This window comes from Hylaeus anthracinus, unplaced genomic scaffold, assembly GCF_026225885.1.
Source record: "Hylaeus anthracinus isolate JK02 unplaced genomic scaffold, UHH_iyHylAnth1.0_haploid 12000, whole genome shotgun sequence".
In the NCBI taxonomy this organism is placed as follows: domain Eukaryota; kingdom Metazoa; phylum Arthropoda; class Insecta; order Hymenoptera; family Colletidae; genus Hylaeus; species Hylaeus anthracinus.
Genome location: NW_026534347.1, coordinates 11,402,965 through 11,424,233, shown reverse-complemented (window position 1 = coordinate 11,424,233; position 21,269 = coordinate 11,402,965). Strand labels below are relative to the sequence as shown.

The window sequence follows — 21,269 nt, the reverse complement described above, 5'->3', positions numbered from 1 at the left end:
CTTAGAGATTTCCGAGAATATGTAAAATATCATTGATTGTAAAAAAAAAAAGTTAAAAAACTACAATTTCACACAAAAGTTTTTTTGTTAATTGATCGGTATACGAATACATTCTACACCCACTGTATTTACCCATGGAAATCTGTTTCGTGTCTTACGTTTCCAACTAATTTGCAATTATCGGCATGCCTTTCCTTGTGTGCTTAACTTTTTCCTCCGATCCATGTTAACTCTTTGGGACACGGTGGGATTAAAAGTGTCCCACCTTTTTGATGGACCGTAATGCATGATGGGACATTTTTAATCCCACCTCGAAATTTTGCAACAGCTGCATGTGTATAGGTGTGATACCTTTATTAATAAAAATATAACAATTTTGTTTGATTTAAAACGCAATAAAATTCCTGTACAACATGGGTCTATTTTATGACCTGAATTCCTGTGCCGCAAACAGTTAACCGAATTGTCTTTAAATTTGTTCCTTTCTAACGATAAGTGGTAAAAATGTCGTTTCGAGCGTTTCGAGTAAGGAAATGAATTTCTTTGAACGTAGGGTGTTCCTATCCTACGGCCCTGGATGCGCGCGTATAGCCAAGCGTGCATTGGCATTGGCACTCCCGCTATCGATCAGTCCCGTGTTAGTCCACCGTGACATGGAGGATCTTCTGCTGCAGATCGTCCGGGAGTCGAGCAATGCGAAGTTACAAAATCTACGGAAATCAGCACAGGAAGCGTACGGTGAGTCGATCACGTAAAATCATTCGAAACCGACTCACCTCGTTGCCAGGTGGAACCGCGTACACGTTTCTCTCCAACCTTGTCTATGTGCGCGATGTGACCCTCGCATCGTCACTGTTTCGTTAAATCATTTTTTAGAGATACGGAGTTGTTATTTACTTCGAACACTTGTCATTCCATTTGGCTTAACACTTTCGCTGCGGATGACGTACATGTGCGTCCAACTGAAAATACATAGCTGTTTTCACTTTTCATTTTTCACTAAAAAAAATATCATAATTGCAGCTCCCAGCAAAGTAGCTCCCTAGCTACTTATATTCGTCCGCAGCGAAAGTGGTAACGCGCGATCTCTTTAATCGTTAATTCCGAATGAATCGTAGCGTGAGAATTCGTAGCAGAAAAATTCGGTATTTTTTGTGCAGACTTCCTGGACAAGCAGCAAGGACTGTTACGCGATCCACCCCACGAGCTGCGAGCAAAATGTCTTCACACCTTTCAGCTAGCACTAGAGACGAGGAGGAGCAAATTCGTCGCATTCGGTCTGTCAGGATTGCACGTTCGTAATGGAATTCATTTTTCCCTACTGGCTCCGTTCATATCGCTTACGCGTAAAGGACACATCCGGCCGAACCCGCGGGAAGGAACTCGATAACGCGAAAGATATCGACGAACAGCTGTCACACGCGAAACAATGCTCGAAGTGTTTCTTGTGCTCTGCGTTGTCCTCTTCGCTCGGCCTAGACATTCAAATAATTAAACTTCTCCCCATGAAATTATTAGAAGCTCCGAGGAGAAACGAAAAGTTAATTTTTGGAACAACTCGTGTCTTATCATGCAATCGTATTACGCTGCATAAAACTGTTACAATTTTTTGAAAAGAGAATCCTTTTAATACTTTAAAAGAAATACAGTCAGTGTAATAAGTATTCGCACAGGAACCAATTTAAAATAAAACTTCATGTATTGATTTTATTCATCAATTTTTGGGGAAGAAATAATTAACCAATATTTCTACATATTTTTAGAGTAGATTTTGCGTAAATTAAAGTTTATTACCACGGACCATGAGTGTTATAAGTAAAAAGAAAAAGAATCGTGGTATAACAAGTATTTGATCGACTAAAATCGTATTGGTTACAAATTAGGATTATAAGTGACAGAAAATTTGTTCTCTTGTTGGTAAATGTTATCGTTGAGGTAAATTTATTTCGATCGCTCATAATAGTTACTAATGAGAGAAGTTCATTCCGCTCGTTCATCGAAGAGCAATCGAAATGAACTTCTCTCATTGATCACTGTTATGAGCGATCGAAATAAATTTCTGTCATCGATAACTGTTATGACCAATTAAAATGAACTTCTCTAATTGATAATTGTTACGAGTAATCAAAATGAATTTCTTTCATAGATAACTGCTTTGAGCAATCGAAAAAGTATTGGACACTAATAACTGTTATTTGTAACCAAAAAGTTTAGAAATCGATATTTTTTAATCATTTTATTCTTCGATTTTTTTTCCTTATATTCTATGTTGACTATCTTGAATTTCAATAATAATCAATTTTGTATTAATGATTTTTATCGTTGAAAATTTTAGAATAACTGTTATTTTTGGTCCCTATTTATTACTTTTAATGTTAACCTCTTATTTCTTTTCTTAATAGTTTCTATTTTTAAATGATTGCTGTACGAATACTTCTAAAGCTTACTATATATTTATGTATATCTCCTGCTAAAGATATATCTAAAATCAGTGTCGTCTTCTTTAGGATAACGTCGGATGAAAAATTCTGCTCTAGGGTGTACAGGGTGCTCCAGAAATAAATAAACGAATGAGCAATAGAAACAATTGTTTAACACTATCAAACATCACACGTTTCGAGTCTCGCTCTGGACCTTCTTTGGTAACAATATACAAGCAATTACCATCGACTACAATTTAATTAATATAATATACAAAAAGGAGAGGAATTGTGGGAGAAAATGTCTTTTTTCGTAGCTTTTTAAGTTGAACGAACAAGAAGTTACCCATATAACCGTTCAATCGAATATACAATACGAATAAATCGTTGTGTCAAGTTTCGATTTCTTATTTATCGTATGAATAAAATTGTAGCGAAATTTGAGTAAAATGCCCTTCTATAGATTGGTTACTTATTTCTGGAATGCATGTGCGGTAAACCCGAAATCATCTCGGCATAAAGTCAACCTAGCGTTTTAAAGTAGATATTCTGAATTCAGAGAATGTTGAGGGACGACAGGTTTCAATCGCCCTACGAGCCAGAGGACGATTCGCTCTGGTTACCGGCGCAAATGTTGCACGCCATGGGATCCATACTCTCTCAATCGGACGACACACAGACGGATATGTTGAAAGTAAGTCGAAACTCGTATCAAGTTCGTTATCGATAAAAAGACAGAGCTATTCGCTATTGATTCTAAAGAACAAACGAGCAAGAAGAACAAGCAACGCAAAGCTATTCACGATCGAAAGATTTGGTTTTATTTTTGCTATGAACGTGTGTCCCAATTATTTATATACCGAAAACCGATAAAACCATGAACATTTATTATAAATTCGGTTGCTATTCGTAACTTTGAGCAATCGAATAACTATTGGACACTAATAACTGTTATTTATAACCAACAAGTTTAAAAATCGATACTGTTTAATCATTTTATTCTTCGATTTTTTTTCCTTATATTCTGTGTTGACTATCTAGAATTTCAATTAGTATCGAGTATCGTTTAGTACTTTTTACTACATTTACATAATAAACGGTAGAGTATTATTACTAGCCCTTTGCACTCGAGAGGTGACTCTCAGTCACCACTAGGTTTTCTTTCATTTCTTTTCTTTACGTTTAATTTCATTAGAACTCGAAGTGTCGATAAAATAATTGTCGAAGAGGTAAAGGTGGTCTGATTTTCAAATCTCATCTTCGAAGTCAATACAATCTTAGCATTCGTGGCAATAGAATGTTAAGAAAACATTTCGAGTTGGTGCTAGATACCACAAAAAAGGCCTCGAGTGCAAAGGGTTAGTATCTCAGCACAACCGAGTTGCATGACAAAAAAAAAACAGCGAATAATCGATTCGGGGAAATGGATATGCGGGAACTCGAAGACAAATTTCAAGTAAAATTAATAGTTTGTGAGAACTTTGTATTCATTGTTCCCTCGCCTTTGCTTCGCGTTACGTTATGAAAGACACGTGAACGGTTTATTCAGTTTTTGTTCGAACATTACGAGAATTTCCTGAAACTATTGTATGCTCGAGTTTACAATTATTTACAACGTTGTATTTACATGCAAGTCTTGTGTCTACATGCGATCTTATTCGTCACGTTTTTAATTGTTCGCAGGTTCTGCTACAAGTCGCCTGTTCTTCGTACTGGACGATGAACGGCCGATTGATAATTGCCATACTCACTACCTGCTGCGAGGCTTTCGAAAACGGAAATCAAGCGGTGAGAACCGCCGCCCAGGCTGCGACAAGTCAGACGTTGCGATCCTTCTGTCTTTTCTTAGGTAAACGAGAAGAAAATACATTTCTAATCGATATTCGTCAAAGCGACATGGACGAGTTGGTCCAAGAATCTGTGTCCTGATACGATTGGCGTCTGAATACTGAATACGCGTTCGTATCAGTGTCACGAATCCAGAGATGGGAGTATTCATATTCATAAATATGATTATGAATAAATTCACATCACGCGGATTTGTGAATATGAATATGAATAAATTTATGAATAAAAATGTGAATAACGCGTTATTCACATTGTAGTTGTGTTAATAAACACGTATACGAAACTCTGGAATATGTATAAGCACCTTGGATAATAAATTAATGACACACTCTCTTAAGCTGGCAGGACCAAATTATTGTTTGTGGTACAAATTAGTACAAAATAATTACTAAATATTCCACAAAGTCGGATATGATTCTGCTGATTTGATTCTGCTTGCTTAAGAGAGGTTTACAATTCGCTTTGTCGACCAGTAGCCACCGTATATCACATGTTGTCATGTTTCTCAGGATACCGACAAGCTTTGTGGGAAACTTAGGCGATGGGGAAGTTGAAGAATACTTACTTAATTTTTGTACTTACTTTTGTCCAAGTCTGGAAATTAATTTTTTTCTCCCTGTATCATTATTTTTCAGTATTCTTATAACCAAGAGGCGTTAATGAAAGTATGTTATTAATTCATTATCCAAGGTGCTTATACATATTCCAGAGTTTCGTATACGTGTTTATTAACACAACTATAATGTTTTTCGTAATAGTAACAACGATGATTGTTTTATTTTCATAAATCAAATAATTTTTGTAATTACTCATTTCGTTGGAGTGAAAAAGTTTCTGTGTGGGGTAGTAAACAATGTTAGTAAGTAATTAACGTTATTTAATGAATAACGCGTTATTCACATTTTTATTCATAAATTTATTCATATTCATATTCATATTCACACATCCGCGTGATGTGAATTTATTCATATTCATATTTATGAAAACGAACACCCCCATCTCTGATCATATTTCTTCCTAAAATCTCTAAACTCGTGAAGCTTCTACTAGCCGACCATTTTTTCAATAAAGAATTAAGTCTCTGATAGAATTACAATTATAAATACAAAATGTGAACAACGCGCTATTTATGAATAAACATGTGAATTTATTCATATTCATATTTATGAAGTACGCAGAGGTGTCTTACCTGTCGTGGAATCAAACAAAAGTTTGATCGATAAGCTTCGCTTTCGCGTGACCGCATGCATGGAGGTATGCGGTTTGCGAATTCCGTGATCTTCTGTCGGTCTTCCTCCGAGAAAACTTGTCGGATTTCCACGCGAAATTGCAATTAAACGAACCATCGAACGATCGAACTATGCACGCGGCAAACTATGTTTGTTTCGATAGACGAGGAATGCCAAGAAATGGACGAGAACGCGAAGAAGAATAAGAACGTTTGGGAAAGAGGAGTTTCTTGTTTCAACGAGGCTCTACCGATACTGCAGTACATCTGCAGCAAATTGGACGAGGCTCAAAAGTAAGAGGGAATGAAATTTATTTTGTCCAACTCCTGCACTGCCCGACTTTAGGAAATCCTGTTCTAGCAACAGCAGAAATGGCAACACCGTGGTGTTTTTGTTGGAGTGTCTGCACACGTTGATCTCGTCCTTGCCGCAGAAGATCCACACGAACGCGCACTTCACCACCTTCCTCTGGCAAAAGTTCTGTCCCGCGTTGATCGCTTTTTTGGGCACGCCGAGAGTAGACAAGACATTTGTCTCCAGGGAGGGAAAGGAGAACGAGGTGGGAAGAGGCTCCGGTTATCTGGCCGCGTCTTTGAGCTTCGACAGCCACCAGGCGAAAACTGTCTACAGGCACGTTGTCAAAGTAAACGATTATCGCAGCTCCATATCGCGAATAAAAATATCATCTCGGATTGCACAAGAATGTTTAATGACCGAATTATTTGCGTCCACAGTATTGGAACAGAACTGGTGCGATTGGTAGGCTGCGTGGGTCCTCTCCGACCAGTTTTGGAGTCCGTGTTCCATAGAATGTTGCTGTACCCTCTTCCTCAGCAACGTTTAGAATCTTTGAAGGCCCTTAAAGAGCTTCTGCGTAGTCCTAGTCGAATGGTCGACTTTGCCGGCCCGTTGCTAGTGGAGGAAGACAGATGCAGTCATATTCAAAGCGACATGGCGTTGATGAGGCTGTAAGCGATCGTTTTGGTTGGGTAATCTTGTAGAATTTAGAAGCGGACAAGATCACGACGATATCCGTTTTGTAATAGGGCGATGGACTCGATCGAGGAATCGACGAATGGCGGCTTGAGTATATTGCACGCGAGCGTTTCGTGCGTGGTCGCCATGCTTTCGGCGCTTCAGGAGCTGTGCGAAGGAAAGGCCATTAATCATACTTACACGTGCACGATCAATAGTCTCTATGAGGATCTGGAATCCTGCGACTACCGGGGCCCTCTCACTTACCAAAGCATGGCAAGGTTACCAAAAACTTACAGGTAAGCTTCGATATAGTCCCAAAGTTGGAAAGAAGGCTAGAGAGAAGAATACGTATTGATAGTGACGCGCACGAGACGAAACGAGACGAGACGAGATTTCTATCGATGATCTCGATCTCGAATTTTCGACAATTTAAAATATATGATCTCGATCTCGACGAGATTTTGATAAGATTGGCAATGCAGTTCAAAATATGCCAATATTTGTTGTGTTATTAGGAACGATATAAAAGTTTTCCAGTTCTTAGATTACACGGGTTTAAGGATTACATTTTGCACAGAATGTAAGAACATTGCAAATAGGATAATTTTATAATGGAAGAAAACCAAATTTCAGACAATACGTATGTTGTAGTTTGATCTGTAGTTTTAATACACAAATTGTCGTGAAAATTGACTACCATTTTGCAATAAAAATATGTTAATGTTAATACGTAATTTATAGAAATGAATTTTTCTGAAAACTAATTATATTCCTGCTAATCTAAATCTAATCTCACTTTACATTTTACACTTTACACTTTTGCGCTTTGCACTTTACACTTTACACTTTTGCACTTCTCACTTGTGAACTTTACACTTTGCACTTTTTATATCTAAAGATCTTATTACAAGTTCGCAGCCATTAGCTCTTGATATTATTCGCGACGAAGGATTGTTCGTCACGAATAATATCAATTACCAGGTCTCACCACGTGGAGGTTGCTGCGACTGGAGACCCGGAGATAGAAGGAATCAAACTTTCTTCGATCTCCCTCTACATACAGTATACATACGTAGATGCATACTTTACATAGAGTCGACGAGCTTAATACTAAGTACGAAACCGTGGAAATCAAAGAAAACAAAGTCCCTTTGATTTCCAAAGTCCAATTCTGACTCTGCCATATAATTATTTGAACTAAGAGAAGTGAAGCTAAATCGCGACACGACGCGACCATGAAACTGGACTTACAGAGTCAGTCCCGTTTCCTCTGGTGGGTCTGATTCGAGAGAAAGACGATCAACGTCTCCGCCAGTACTCTACTCCCTGCATACCTGCTGCCGAGGGCCCAGGTCCCGACCTGACAGTGTACGACGTAGGTAGCACCGCGTCGGGTTGTCCTGCCCTGGCGACACCAGCTATGTCTGACGGTCGTAGGGTCCGAAACGGAGTTCTACTCTCTGCACAACGTCAGGAGTCCAGGACACGACTTGCACCGTCTTACGGCTCTTTTGAACTGCGCTGCGCCGGGAGCCTGGACTTGGCCTGACGCGTACAGAGAGGAGAAGATTCCTCGGAGGCGTCGATTGACCCTCTCTCAAATCAAACCCACTAGAGGACGGCAACCGATCTCGGCCAGTCATATGGTTGGTCACTACACTTATCACATGAAGCAATAGTGACCGAAGTGGAGCACGATGTTACGAGCCCAATATGGACTTACGAACAAACAAAACAAGTTGATTAATAATTATTTGGCAGAGAAGACACTCGTACACGCAACCTTAAAACTAACCAAACCAAACTAAGATACCAAGGAAAACTACAAATAGGAGGGACGCGCGATCGCGAGATCCATATCGAACGAAAGATCAACGACGAATGAGTTCTCACCCCTCGTGTACCTGTGTCGGTCGAGGGGTCGTGGCTCATTTGTGCCCCTCGAAGTAGAGAAGGGGAAGAACAAACATTGTTTGCCAAACAACAACCGCGTGACATGACGTGACATGTCGATTCAAAGGCTCGTTGGATCCATCCACAAAAGAATTTACGAAACATTAATACAACAGCATAATCATATTTCCCATCATTCTTTAAATAATAAATATTGTTAATAATTAATTTAACTACTGTCAGATATTAATATTTAGTTGGTGCAATCACGGTTCAGAATAAATATTCATCAAACACAGTAACGTGAGAAATTTTTCTATATCGTTATATCTGTTAGCTGAAATAACTAAAAATTCATTTCTGACAATAGTTACATTAATTATTAACAATTTTTGCTCAAGCAATGATCGGGAATATGACCTTGCTATAATATTACACCGCGCGGACAGCGGTAGATGCTTTTTCTAAAAATATTCAAAATCATTACTAATCAATAAGTAACTAGTTTGTGATTGCAATCACCACCCAATTGCATTTCTTTTGAGTAGCTTCGTGTGTGGACGACTTAATAGTTTCCGAAATATTGGACCACGTAAGTTTTGTTCCGCTAGATCGCTGAAATATCACACTGTGTGCCAGTCAGAACTAGCTCTCAAAGCAGAAGCGGTTTATAATATTAACAAAATTGGCATCGTTTGTTAGCGCAGCAGTCACGGCATCATATGTGTTGGTGATCGGCAATATAATATGAATCGGCGAGAATTTGAAATAATCTTCATCTCATCTAAATCTCGATAAGCTGATTCTCGATATCGATCTTGAATGTTACAAGTAATCTCGATCTCGAATCACATCTCGAAACCGAGACGAGATCGAGATCTATCTCGTCTCGTGCGCATCACTACGTATCGATAAGATTCCTTTAGAAATACAGTAAAGACTGGATAAATGAAAGATGACTATCCCCGCCACTGGATTGTTTCCTTTTACAGTGTAATATGATCCTAACCGAGATACATACTATTCTGCCGACTGCTTTTTTTCCTCGGATCTCTTTCTCTTTCACTCTCTTTTTCTACATTCAACACTCAACTCGAGCCAAATGTAAACACAGAATAGAAACCTCGACTGGATAACTGCAATGTTTGAGTCCCGATTTTCTTGCACTTATCCAGTCTTCACTGTATATCCGATATTTAATTTTGAATCAAAAGACACGCGATTGCGATTAAACACAAAAAATGTTGTCGTTTAACGGATAAATGTACGCCTCGTTAATAATTTGCCGTTCAAAATACATAAGACTTTTCCATTTTTTAAATTTTAGAGAGCAATTGGAGCTGATGAGGAAAGGAATAGTAAGTTCGGACTCGGACTCCTCGGGCCACGGACCATCGGAAGATGGCGACTCGACGGACACCGAGGGTCCTCAAAACGAGTCCGACGAAGCTCAAGAGGAGAACAGCTTGGAAGATAACGATTACGCGATGGAGAACGAGAGGGAGAGGCTACGATTGGAGAAACTCCCAAAGTGTCTTCACGTGGGTCGTCAGGTAGCCGACGAGTGCAACGTGGACGTGGAGAGACACAACGCTAGAAAATTCGTTAGGACTCTGAAAACCGATCTAATCCCCATGGTATTGAGTCTTAGGAGCAACATAGAAGTCGACGAGGCGTTGCAGAACTTTGCATCTGAGTATTGTCAAGGTACGAGACCGGTTCGCGAGCGATAGGTACCGAAAAAGATTTCGCGTAACGAAACACCGTTCGCAGGTGTCTTCGCAGCCCAGCAGAAGATGCAGGAACAGACGGACATCAGCACGGATTCTTGCGCGTTGATCACGATTATGAACGCCGATGGCATCTACTTGGCTACCTACGCAGCGTTGCTTCTCAACTTGAAATTGATCAGAATCAACTACTATCACGAAGACAGCCGACAAGTTCCCATCAGCGAGGTACGATCTCCGCGATTATCGACGATTGAAGCTCTGGGCTTCATCTTACGACAATCCGCAGATTTCAAACACCCTCAGACCTTTAAAATTCTATACTCCTCATTAGTTCTACCGCATCTTGAATACGCATCTCAGATCTGGAATCCATTACAAAGTGGCCTTACGAAAATGATTGAGAGTGTTCAGCATAAATTCTTAAGGCACGTTTCTTACAAGATAGGTACACCTATGGATATAGTCATGAAGACTGTATAAGAAGTTCTAACTGTGTAGTGTAGAAGTGTTATCAAAATCCTAAGCTTTAAGTTATGAATATTTCGTCCACTCGCGGCGCAAGTGCGCACAAACTACGATATATATATGTGTGTATGTATCATATGTGTATGTATTATCATATGACATATATATATCGTAGTCTGTGCTCACGTGGGCCGCGAGTGGACGAAATATTCTTAACTTAAAGCTCGGGATTTTAATAACAGTTTTCTAGTAACTTTCATATGGAGTTGGATCTCCTTATACAGTCTTCGTGGATATAGTATATCACGACTATGACAATATACTTTGCACTATGCAAATCACGCTTAGGCAGCGCCGAATGGTAGTCGACCTCATGTTAGTTTTTAAAATTGTCAATAGAAAAATTGAATGTCCCAGGATACTGGAACTATTGAAATTTAATATTCCGAGTAGGCAACTTCCAAGCAACGATATTTTTTACACTGATCCATATCGTACCTCAATTGTGAAACAAAATTGTGTTGCAAGAATATGTGCGATGGCTAACAGCCTTGATATGTATGTTGATTTTTTTCGTGACTCACCTTTGACATTTAAAAAATCAGTCGTTGCAATTTTGCGAATGTGCAATCTAGTTTGAACACGTTACATTATAAGATATTGTGATCGTCTCTATTTTTGTTTTGTTTTTCTTGTTGTCATTGTTATTACATTGTATTAGGTAGAACGAAAGGTAAAAGGTTTCTTTTACATTGAATTCAAACTTTCCAATAAATTTCTATCTTTAATTCATTATATAATCGCCCTCATTGTCAGCAGCCTTTTGTCACCTAGTGTGCAAATTTTCAATGCCAGAAAAATCAATGAGCTGATAAATGATAAACAAGTATTAGGTTGCCCGGAAAGTTCGTGCCAATTTCTAAGAAGACTTCAAAAACACGTTTGAATTTTAATATATATTTATTAAATTACATACGTGCCATAGGTTGTTCCACAACCTTCCCACCTTTTAAGGGATGTCTACATGTTATTTGTTTTCAAACTCTTCGATATATTCAGACCTGGACCACCTACTAAAAATCGACATGAACTTTCCGGACAATCCAATATTTAAGATGGCAAAAACGACATTACTTTCCAGTCCACCTAATACTTGATATCAAGGGCAGATTGCCCGTAAATAAAGTATTATTATTATTATTATTATTATCGATGAATCTCGTTGAACGCTTCAGGAACAATTCGTGGAGGAGGTCCACGGATCCGGAGTCTTGGTTTATTTGTCAGCGACTTGGCTGTCCGAGCTTTATCAACAAGTGTTGGCTTGCAATCTGCTGGAGAAGTGCGGCTACAACCCTCGCTACACGGAGAACAGTGCGTTGATAAACGTCCTCACGGGTAAATAAACGTCCTTGGAAATGAAACGGAGTCCTAAAGTTTCAAAAGATCGATTCGTGCGTTTATTTTTCGAAGACGTCGACGGGATCCCTGGGAGTCAGAGAGGCGGGCAGCTTCTATCCGACTACATAAGGCTCGAGAAGGCTCAGCTGTCCCGCAGCGAACCTACGCCGGAAGCCGAAGCAGGCGCTAAGCTCTCCAGGAGAGTGCTGACCTGTTGTTGGGGAAGTATGATGACTGTTTTAACGACAGGATTGAATCCTCCGAAAGAAGAGAGTAACAAAGGTATCCTGAATCGAGACGGAGGCAGAAGAGGTATCAGGGACACCGTAATTTTGTCTTTGGAAGGTCTTCACAAAGCTGCGATCCTGAGCAACATACTCGGTTAAGAAACTTTTCGAACGCATGGAAAACCTTCTAGGCCAGGGGTGACCAAACCGCGACCCGCGAGATTCATCACACTTTTACAAAATATTGATGTGACCCCGAGTAACGACACCACAAGGTTGTTGTAAATGTAACGTTTATTAACTGAGAACAGAGTTCGAATATTACTGGACGATATTACTGGACGAGGTCTCGGGAAAGACTGATTCTTGGTTCTGAAAATCTAAGGGGGAGAGATCCTTCGAGAATGTTCAGGGAAAGTTCAGGTCCTCAAGGACCGTGACTAACACGTTTGTTTTTCCGTTCCTCACGCGCGATCCGAAATTCAAGAGAAAGTTGGCCTGGGCGATGGAGTATCCAACAATATATTTATTTTATAATGGCTGAAGTAGTGAAAATCAATGTATTAAACAAGTACATTAATTTTGCATTCATATATTCATAAATTAACTGTCGAAATTATAAGAAAAAATTAACTTTGATTATAAAATAATATCGCGTACCAGAAAGTTTTCACGAAACACGGTCGAAAAATGCCAAGGAGCGCGATCGCGCCACGTCGATTACGTGTCGAATGAAGAGCTGAAGAGCAAAAAAATGTCTATAATGGGTCTAAATCTAATATGGCGGAGCTGTCCTCTCTATCAGCTCGTATGATGGGGATTCATAATTTTATATGCGACCCGCGAAATCATTTGGGTTGGCCACACCTGTTCTAGGCTGTACGTTGTACAACGACTCCATGAAGACTGTATAAGGAGTCCTAACTGTGTAGTGTAGAAGTGTTATCAAAGTCCTGAGCTTGAAGTTATGAATATTTCTACCACTCGCGGCGCAAGTGAGCACAGACTACGATATACATTTGTATACAATTTATCTACAGATAATCTTCAGATTGCCCTGCACTTGACCGGCAGTCCATTTGTTATTGCAAAATACATATGAATTTTTTGAGGCTCTATCATCTATATATTAATAGATAATATATACACATATGACATATATATCGTAGTCTGTGCGCACTTGCGCTGCGAGTGGACGAAATATTCATAACTTCAAGTTCGGGATTTTGCTAAACATTTTCTAGTAACTTTCTTAGGGAGTTGGATCTCCTTATACAGTCTTCATGAACGACTCGTAACCGTTTCAACTGTTTTCGTTATTCAGGGCTCCAGAATCGTTGCGGTTCCATCTTCGCTCTCCTTGCTAAAGCCGCCTGCACGGAACAGTCTATATCGAGAATCACTCGAACGAAAGACGTATTGCGGTTGAAATTGCAAAACAGAGCGACCAATATTCACACTTCGCACGCGCTGAGCATGGACGTGCTTCTGGGCAAAGGTTTGGAACTCGGAAGTCACGGTAGCGACTGCTGGCCTCACGTTTTCACGTAAGACATCGCCCTTAGTTTCGCGATACGCGCAGAGATGGACGAAACCCTAGGCTTCGAATGAATTTAAAGTTTGCCGATATGTTTGTCTTGTTCCCTTCTTTGTAAAATATTCAAAAGAGGAAACGAGACAAACATATCGGCAAACTTCAGATTTATTCGAAGCGTAAGGTTTTGCCCATCACTATATACGCGACGATTTCTACCGATCTCCGAGATCTTACCTTTCGCTTCGCATTTTGGAAAAGGTGCTGCTTGTACGTGAGCAAGCTGGAGCACGACTTCTTCGGAAGAAACCAGAACCCGTCGCTGCCTAAAACCCAGCAAAAGAAAGAAAAAAAGGATGCCTCGAACGGAGATCCCAAAGGAAATCAGGACAAACTGAGGCTCAATTTCAACATCACCGACGAAGAGGAAACATGGTAAGGTGTCATTCTCGAAATTTCTCTTCGACGTTCCAATATCGCGTCCCGTTCACCGAAGTTCTTTGTCGCAGCGTCGACGTCTACAGCTTCCTCTCGAGTCCCTACACGCAGAACCCAAGTTCGGATACCATCCCAGAGATAATCCAAGAATCGAACGCAGACAGCCAGTTCAACGGCATTCTTCCCGCGGACTACGCGGCCAAAATTGTCTGCGTTTTGTCGCAACAAGTCGACAGATTATTCGAGAACGCCGCGTTGAAGCTGAACCTTCGAGCTCTGTGCTTGTTCCTGGCGGCTCTTTGCAAGGCGAGCAAAGCTCAGCTGTTCAAGACAACGGACGGTTCGAAGGAGAACAAACGATTTTGGTGGAGGAAGAGCAAACCCAGGGAAAACGAGATGAACGTGCTGCTCTTGGCTCGGTTAGGAGAGGTCATGCTGAAGTGCGTGAAAAGTGGAAGGCCTCTTATTCATATTATGAGGGTGAGAGCTTTAAAAGTTTAGGGAGGTCCTTTAAGGGGGTCCACCTGTGTAACGTTTAATTTTCAAGGCAATTTTCAAGAATTTTTTGTGGAAAAAGTACTAGTGCAATTATGATAATTTTTTTTCTATTTGGTAGATCGACGCTTTAACATTAATTTTTGATTTTATCACAATGTTTCGATATGTGGATATTCCTAGACGGCGCACAGTGCGTCGATTAATGGAAAAAAATAGAAAAATGATGAATTTGCTAGAGCACAATCTAGCATTTTATTTTGTTATCTAGATGTCAATAGCTTGAAATTGTTTGTGGTTGCTAAGAAACCGCACTTATTTATAATTATATGGCTACCTAATTGTAGCATATTATCACGTTCAGTTTCAGTTCGCCGTTTACGATAGTACAATTTACTTCTTTTTTTTTTTCACTTAGTCTGCAGTAATATTCATTCTTCATACCTCATTTTGTCTGACATGAATTCCACTATTATGGGTATGTTTATTTCATAGCTGTTGCCTATATTAACAGTTTACTGATTATTAAAAAATTCTCATGCGCGAGATTCGAAATTAAATTTTACAATAGACTTAAAAAAGAAAGGTAAAAAAATGTATCAGTGATTCTTTTATATTTAGTTCCTCTAACTTTATATTTCATGCATATAATGTCCACTTTTGCTACTACCTGCTAATATTTGAGAAATAAATTTTTTTAGAACGAGTCGTTAAAATCAAGAATATTGAAATTGCTGAAAAATGGATCTCGATAGAGCAATGTAACAAAGTTAACGGAATAAATATTGATATTAACCATTATAAATGACATAATAATTAATATAAGAAAGTTATAATTAAAAAAAATTAGAAACATATATTCATTGCCTGTTACACTCTTAAATAATAGTTACAAAATATAGTTTACTTTAAATCTATTATTCATTTATTTTACAGGTCGATATAAAATGATTATTGATGAACTATTAAATAGCCACGTATAGTTTCATTCTTTTGGTTACCAGAATTAATAAGAAAAATGTCATATTTATTTATGTAAACTTATTTAAGCTTATTTATGTAAGCGGTGCTTTAACGAGACCACTTAAAAGTAGAAGAGTCCTTCGGCGAGCAGGATTTGATCGTACTTGATCATCTGAAACAAAAAAGTAAAATATCGCTTTCTTTATAATTACATTTTGAAGGTACTGGCGATAAGATATTCACAAAATTTGGAAAATTGTTAATAGGGTGGCGTATAAACTACAAAATAATATTTTAAGGTATCTTTTCCCCTATCTAATGGCTAATAGACGTTGGACAAAATTCTTTTTAACATGATTCTCACTGCCAGTACCACCAATTACGTTTGAAAATTGTAGAAAAAAGATTTCATTCCGATTCATGTAATGGATTTTGCGCAATCCTACTTGCCAGTTCCAAAACCGTGGTTTCGAGAAATAAACCGGGCACGTTTGGAGTTCGAAAAATAATGAACTAAGCAGAATTTTATAAAACGCTTCTGTGACAGTCATTGTAATATCTCCTAGATGATAAATATGTAGAAAAACAATTTTTGATTTTTTGAAAATCTTACACAGGTGGACCCCCTTAACGAATTTAAACCAGTATAATATATAATAGCAACTCGCGTCAACAAGTTTCGGCGATTCGGTGATTGGTAAAATGTTGTTCCAGGTTTGGAGTATTCTGGGCCCTCATTTCATGGAAGCAGCTTGTCACAAAGACCGCGGTATTTCGAAAAAAGCGGTTCAATGCATCCACGACTCGATGGCAGCTTTGCTGAACGAGCAAGTAGAGTTGGCTCACTTCCATTTCAACGAAGCTCTCTTCAAGCCTTTCGAGAACCTGTTGTGCCTAGAACTCTGCGACGGCGATGTGCAGGACCAAGTAGGTCGTTTTGCTTCGTCAACTTAGTAGGAAACAAATTTGGAACTTGTCTTCGAAACGAATACATGGCTTCTTCAAATTTGTTGGTCTATTACTTCGATCCACGAAATATAATAGCAACCGAGAATTTTGTTAAAAATTAACGAGTAGAAAAGAGGAAAAGTTTGAACGACTAGAAACTATCGAACAGCAAATTTCAAATTTGGAACTTATTCTCGTCTAGATTAGCTATCGCGCGTATATACACGGTCTGTCTAAAAACAAACCGAATTTTCGCCATAAAAAGAAAAAAGTACAAGTAAAGTTTTTACACACACGTTTATTTACTCAAAATAATCTCCCTCTGAATCAATACAGCGCACAGTAGTCCCAAATGGCCAAAAAGCGGAAAAAACTCAATATCTTGAAAACGGATCAGCCTATCAATCCGACACTAGTCTCGTTCGATTCAGGATGAAAAAATACATTAAAATTATGTAAAAATTATTTTAATGAAAAAATGGTAATTTTTATAATAACTAGTCAATAGCTTTTTCGCTAAGGGGAAGGTGTTTTTTGGGGGGTTCAGGCCTCATATTCGTATGTTTGGGTCATTGAAGTTTTTTTAGTGAATTTTTAATAGGAAGAAATACAGGTTTTTTTATATTTTTTAATCATCGTACATTTTATCTGTCGTGGATTTGTTAGGAATTTACCAGTCCATAATACGTCCTTTAATCATGAGCTAATTTTCGCGAAGGATGTCTCAATAATAATGTCGCACCTTCATCAGAATGGATTTTAGAAGGAATTCGCAGATTCTCAAGATTTGAGTATTCACACATAGTTGAGAATAAAATTATGTAACTCCCGAAAGAGCAAGTAGACACAGCTGAAATTTTCATCATGTTTTCATGGTGTAATATAGATGAGAAAACGTGAGAAATCAAACCAGAGACTGTCGGAGTTTTTTTTGAATCAATAATTTTCATAAAACATTCGAAAAACCTGCATATTCGCTTTACTCGTAATTTTTTCTTTTTTTTTTTTTTGCCTAAACCGTAAAAAGTCATGTTCACAGATTGTTACTAGACATTATTAATGACCGATCAATTCAGTTTTACCCAATCATAAGTGAAATCTTAATTTTTTTCAAAGTAAGTAAAACAACCATTTCACAGGGTAATTCTACAGACTATTTACAGTAGCCAAGACATAGTCTATAACAAAAATTTGACTTTCGAAAATTGAGTTTTTTCCGCTTTAGGACCACTGTGCAGCGTGTAGACCGCGTAATTAACATTTCGAAGAACCTTTACAGCTCCTGTTTCGGTAGCCCGTTTAGTACGGCGATTACAACGGCCTGAATCCCAGAAATGTTGCTGTAATGTGTCCCTTTCATTGGAATTGACATTGTTACCTTGGATCATCCACCCTGCTCGCCTGATCTGTCTCCCTGCGATTATTTTCTTTTCCCAAAATTGAAAATTCCAATGAAAGGGACACATTATAGCAACATTTCGGAGATTCAGGCCGCTGTAACCGCCATACTAAACTGGGTACCAAAACAGGAGCTGCAAAGGTCCTTCGAAATGTTAATTACAGTGGGAGATTCTTTTGAGTGAATAATCGTGTGTGTAAAAACTTTACTTGTACTTTTTTCTTTTTATAGCAAAAGTTCGGATTCGTTTTAGACAGACCGTGTACGTCTTTGAAATTTTGAATTCAGTTGAAAACGCGATCAATTTATCCCCCGGCAGATCGTGAGCTGCATCTGCGAGTTCGTCGAAACCAACCGAACAGAGATTCGTTCAGGCTGGCGACCTCTGTTCGGGGCGCTGCGCGTAGCCTCCGTCGGTAATTCAGATTCCGTCGAATCAGCGCCTCTGCTGGAGGTCTTCAGGGTCTTCCTATCGACGGACAATACGTTGGTGTTCGCCAACGCGGCGCTAGATTGCATCCTGTGCCTCCTGAGGCACGTGCGTGGTATCGGCGACGCGGAGGGGCATCAGGACGAACAGGACCAGGTCGATATCGCAGAGTCCCGACGAATGAGACTCTGCGTAGAGAGTCTCAAGTATCTGCTGAGCTGCAGCGACATCCTGGCCTCTATGTACGGGATGCCAGCGTGCCCCATCTTCCATTCCGCCCAGAGGATCCAGGTTTCGACCATTCCCCAATACGTCGATCCAACGATACCGAACTCGGAACTGATCAGATTCGATAAGCACACCGAATCGATACAAGAGACCATTCCCGAGCGACCGCACGACGTACTCGTGGAGAACGTTCGCACGGCCACCACTCTGCAGAGCATGGACAAGCCCAGTGGCATTCTGAGAGTGTGGTATATCTTGATCGACGGCCTGGCTAGCGCTACCATGATATGTCCCAAACGTTACCAGCCTCACACTCTGGAAACTCTATTCCATCTTCTACGAGATACCTTGAACGTTCCTGGACCAGCGTTCGGACTCTATTGCGTCAATCATTTGTTGCTACCGATGGTCCAAAATTGGCTGAGGAAGACCTCGAAGATCTTCAGGGGTTGGGACAACTTTGCGCCCAACTTTAAGCAGTGTTGCGGTCTCACGACGGATCTGGTTGTCGATTACTTGACTCATTTGCAAGGTGATTGAACCATATCTGCATTTCGTAGGATAAAGTACGGATAGCTTGAGACACCGTAGACGATCAATTTTTCGAAAGCTGGAGGAGTAACCGAGACTCGTCGATGCTTTTTAGGGCCCGAGGTTCTCCGGAACGAGGCGTATCTACCGGCCACGACGCTGATGTTGAAACAACTTTTGCTGGTGATGGCGGAATGCGTCGTTCAGCCCACGGAGAGCATAGCTCGTTTGGGTTGCGCTTGTATCAGGTTAGCTGTTTATCGATTGAACGTACAACCGTCGATACGAATAGATCAAACTTCCTTTTTTCCTACCGTGCTCCTACGACTCGGTTCCGCTCCGAATTGGACGGCTAACCCTTGAATTCTCCTCTCGAGCGGATCAAAGATCGCCAAGAATCGGAATGAAATAACCCGGAAATGTCCGGACCTGATCGAAACAAAATGGCGTTGGCGGTGAATGGCAACTCGGATAAATATTTCGGTTAACACTGCTTTTTTAATCGGTTTAGTCGTATTTAAACAGTCAGTACGATCTAAGCATTCATGTTGGTCTGTTCTTTTGTGTTTAGTGTTGTGGTTAGACTTTTGGAAAATTTTCTTTTTGTGTTTATCCTTATAAAATGGATAATAACCAACCGGGACCTTATTATATACAGGGTGTTTAAAAAAAAGCATTCAATATTTATATGGTGTATAGAGCACACTGTACTGAGTAAAAAAGCTTTAGTAAACATTGGTCCAAAGGTCAACCGTTTCTGAGATATAAACATTTTTATTTCCTAGTACCACGAGAGAGCACTTAAACACGGTGTTTGGTCAAAGGTGGATAGGACGTGGTGGACCAGTTGCATGGCCTCCTCGATCCCCCAATTTAAATCCTCTGGACTTCTTTTTCTGGGGATATTTAAAAAGTCAAGCGTATTCCACGTCGATAAATGAGTTAGAAGAACTACGTAACGGAATTCACTATGCTTGTCAAATAATTGAACAGAAATGTGGGATTTTCGAGAGAGTTCGCGACTCTGTAAGAAGAAGATGCCAAGCGTCTACAAAAATGAGCGGTGGACACGTGGAAAATCTTCTATAAATATCGAAAACCCAGTAATAAGTCAATCATGATAATAGCAAACAAAAATGTTTATACCTCAGAAACGGTTGACCTTTGGACCAATGTTTACTAAAACTTTTTTACTCGGTACAGTGTGCCCTATACACCATATAAATATTGAATGCTTTTTTTTTTGAACAGCCTGTATAAAATAAGTTACCATAAATATATGTTTTTGAAAATAATCATATTAGAACATTTGTAAGAAATTTTTCATTAAAAAAAATACCATAATTGCAGCTCCCAGCGAACGGCTACTTATTTTCGTCCGCAGCGAAAGTGTTAAAGTTGTAGAATTCAAAAACATTTCCTTCTCGACCGAAGAGAAAACATTCTCGACGCGTCCGGATGAATCGTAGAACCGAATCGAAGAGAATGTCGATCGTTGATAGTCGGTTATCGTGAAGGATAACACCGTTCGGTGGTGGTTGAAGCTAGGAGGTTGCAGGCTCCGAAACCGTTTCATTCGTTCATTCGTTTATTTAATCCTTTTAGTGCCAGGCGAAAAAGACGTGCCTATGCGAGAATAACCGGCCGAATTTCACGGTTTTACTAGGGTTTGGGAAAATGCTCATAAAAACCAAACAAGAAACAATATTTACATGATTCAATATATCAATATATCAAGAAACAATATTACATGAGAAAGCAGTATATTAAGGACGAAATAGAGAACAAAACAATAACACTAGTTTTTCTAAATTCATTGAAAATTATATAAATAACAAATGTATAAAGGATCGTGAAGAAAGTAAAAGTTGAGTTCTCTCTCACAAAACGTATTTGCACATACAAAAAGTCATCTTTTCATCGTAATTTTATATAGACCATTTATTACAAAGTATATACTTTCCATTTCCAATATATTTTGTAACAAGATAAATAATATTACATAACAAAAATAAAGTAAGCGCCGGACGGATTATCTCTTCCGAAATACGTAATTGTTATAGGTAATATAACGTTGCTGAAACAAAACTATGTTGTCATAAATATATT

At 39.2% G+C, this 21,269-nt stretch overlaps 1 protein-coding gene across 2 annotated transcripts in view; it reads left to right on the top strand.

The window, feature by feature from the left end:
- Positions 1 to 613: 613 nt before the first annotated feature.
- Positions 614 to 21,269, top strand: part of LOC128890045 (brefeldin A-inhibited guanine nucleotide-exchange protein 3) — a 31,607-nt gene continuing 10,951 nt past the window's right edge. Inside the window, exons 1-18 of one of the 2 annotated variants that reach the window (XM_054148207.1) lie at positions 614 to 738; positions 1,161 to 1,294; positions 2,980 to 3,114; positions 4,104 to 4,269; positions 5,661 to 5,790; positions 5,858 to 6,127; positions 6,232 to 6,465; positions 6,544 to 6,771; positions 9,696 to 10,075; positions 10,142 to 10,326; positions 11,802 to 11,964; positions 12,040 to 12,348; positions 13,519 to 13,741; positions 13,990 to 14,163; positions 14,238 to 14,646; positions 16,339 to 16,551; positions 18,291 to 19,161; positions 19,276 to 19,408. In XM_054148207.1, the coding sequence (XP_054004182.1) occupies positions 654 to 738; positions 1,161 to 1,294; positions 2,980 to 3,114; positions 4,104 to 4,269; positions 5,661 to 5,790; positions 5,858 to 6,127; positions 6,232 to 6,465; positions 6,544 to 6,771; positions 9,696 to 10,075; positions 10,142 to 10,326; positions 11,802 to 11,964; positions 12,040 to 12,348; positions 13,519 to 13,741; positions 13,990 to 14,163; positions 14,238 to 14,646; positions 16,339 to 16,551; positions 18,291 to 19,161; positions 19,276 to 19,408 (4,442 nt within the window). In that variant the 5' untranslated portion in view covers positions 614 to 653. Of the gene's footprint in view, positions 739 to 1,160; positions 1,295 to 2,979; positions 3,115 to 4,103; positions 4,270 to 5,660; positions 5,791 to 5,842; positions 6,128 to 6,231; positions 6,466 to 6,543; positions 6,772 to 9,695; positions 10,076 to 10,141; positions 10,327 to 11,801; positions 11,965 to 12,039; positions 12,349 to 13,518; positions 13,742 to 13,989; positions 14,164 to 14,237; positions 14,647 to 16,338; positions 16,552 to 18,290; positions 19,162 to 19,275; positions 19,409 to 21,269 lie in introns of both variants that reach the window. The other variant, XM_054148206.1, reaches the window with a different exon arrangement.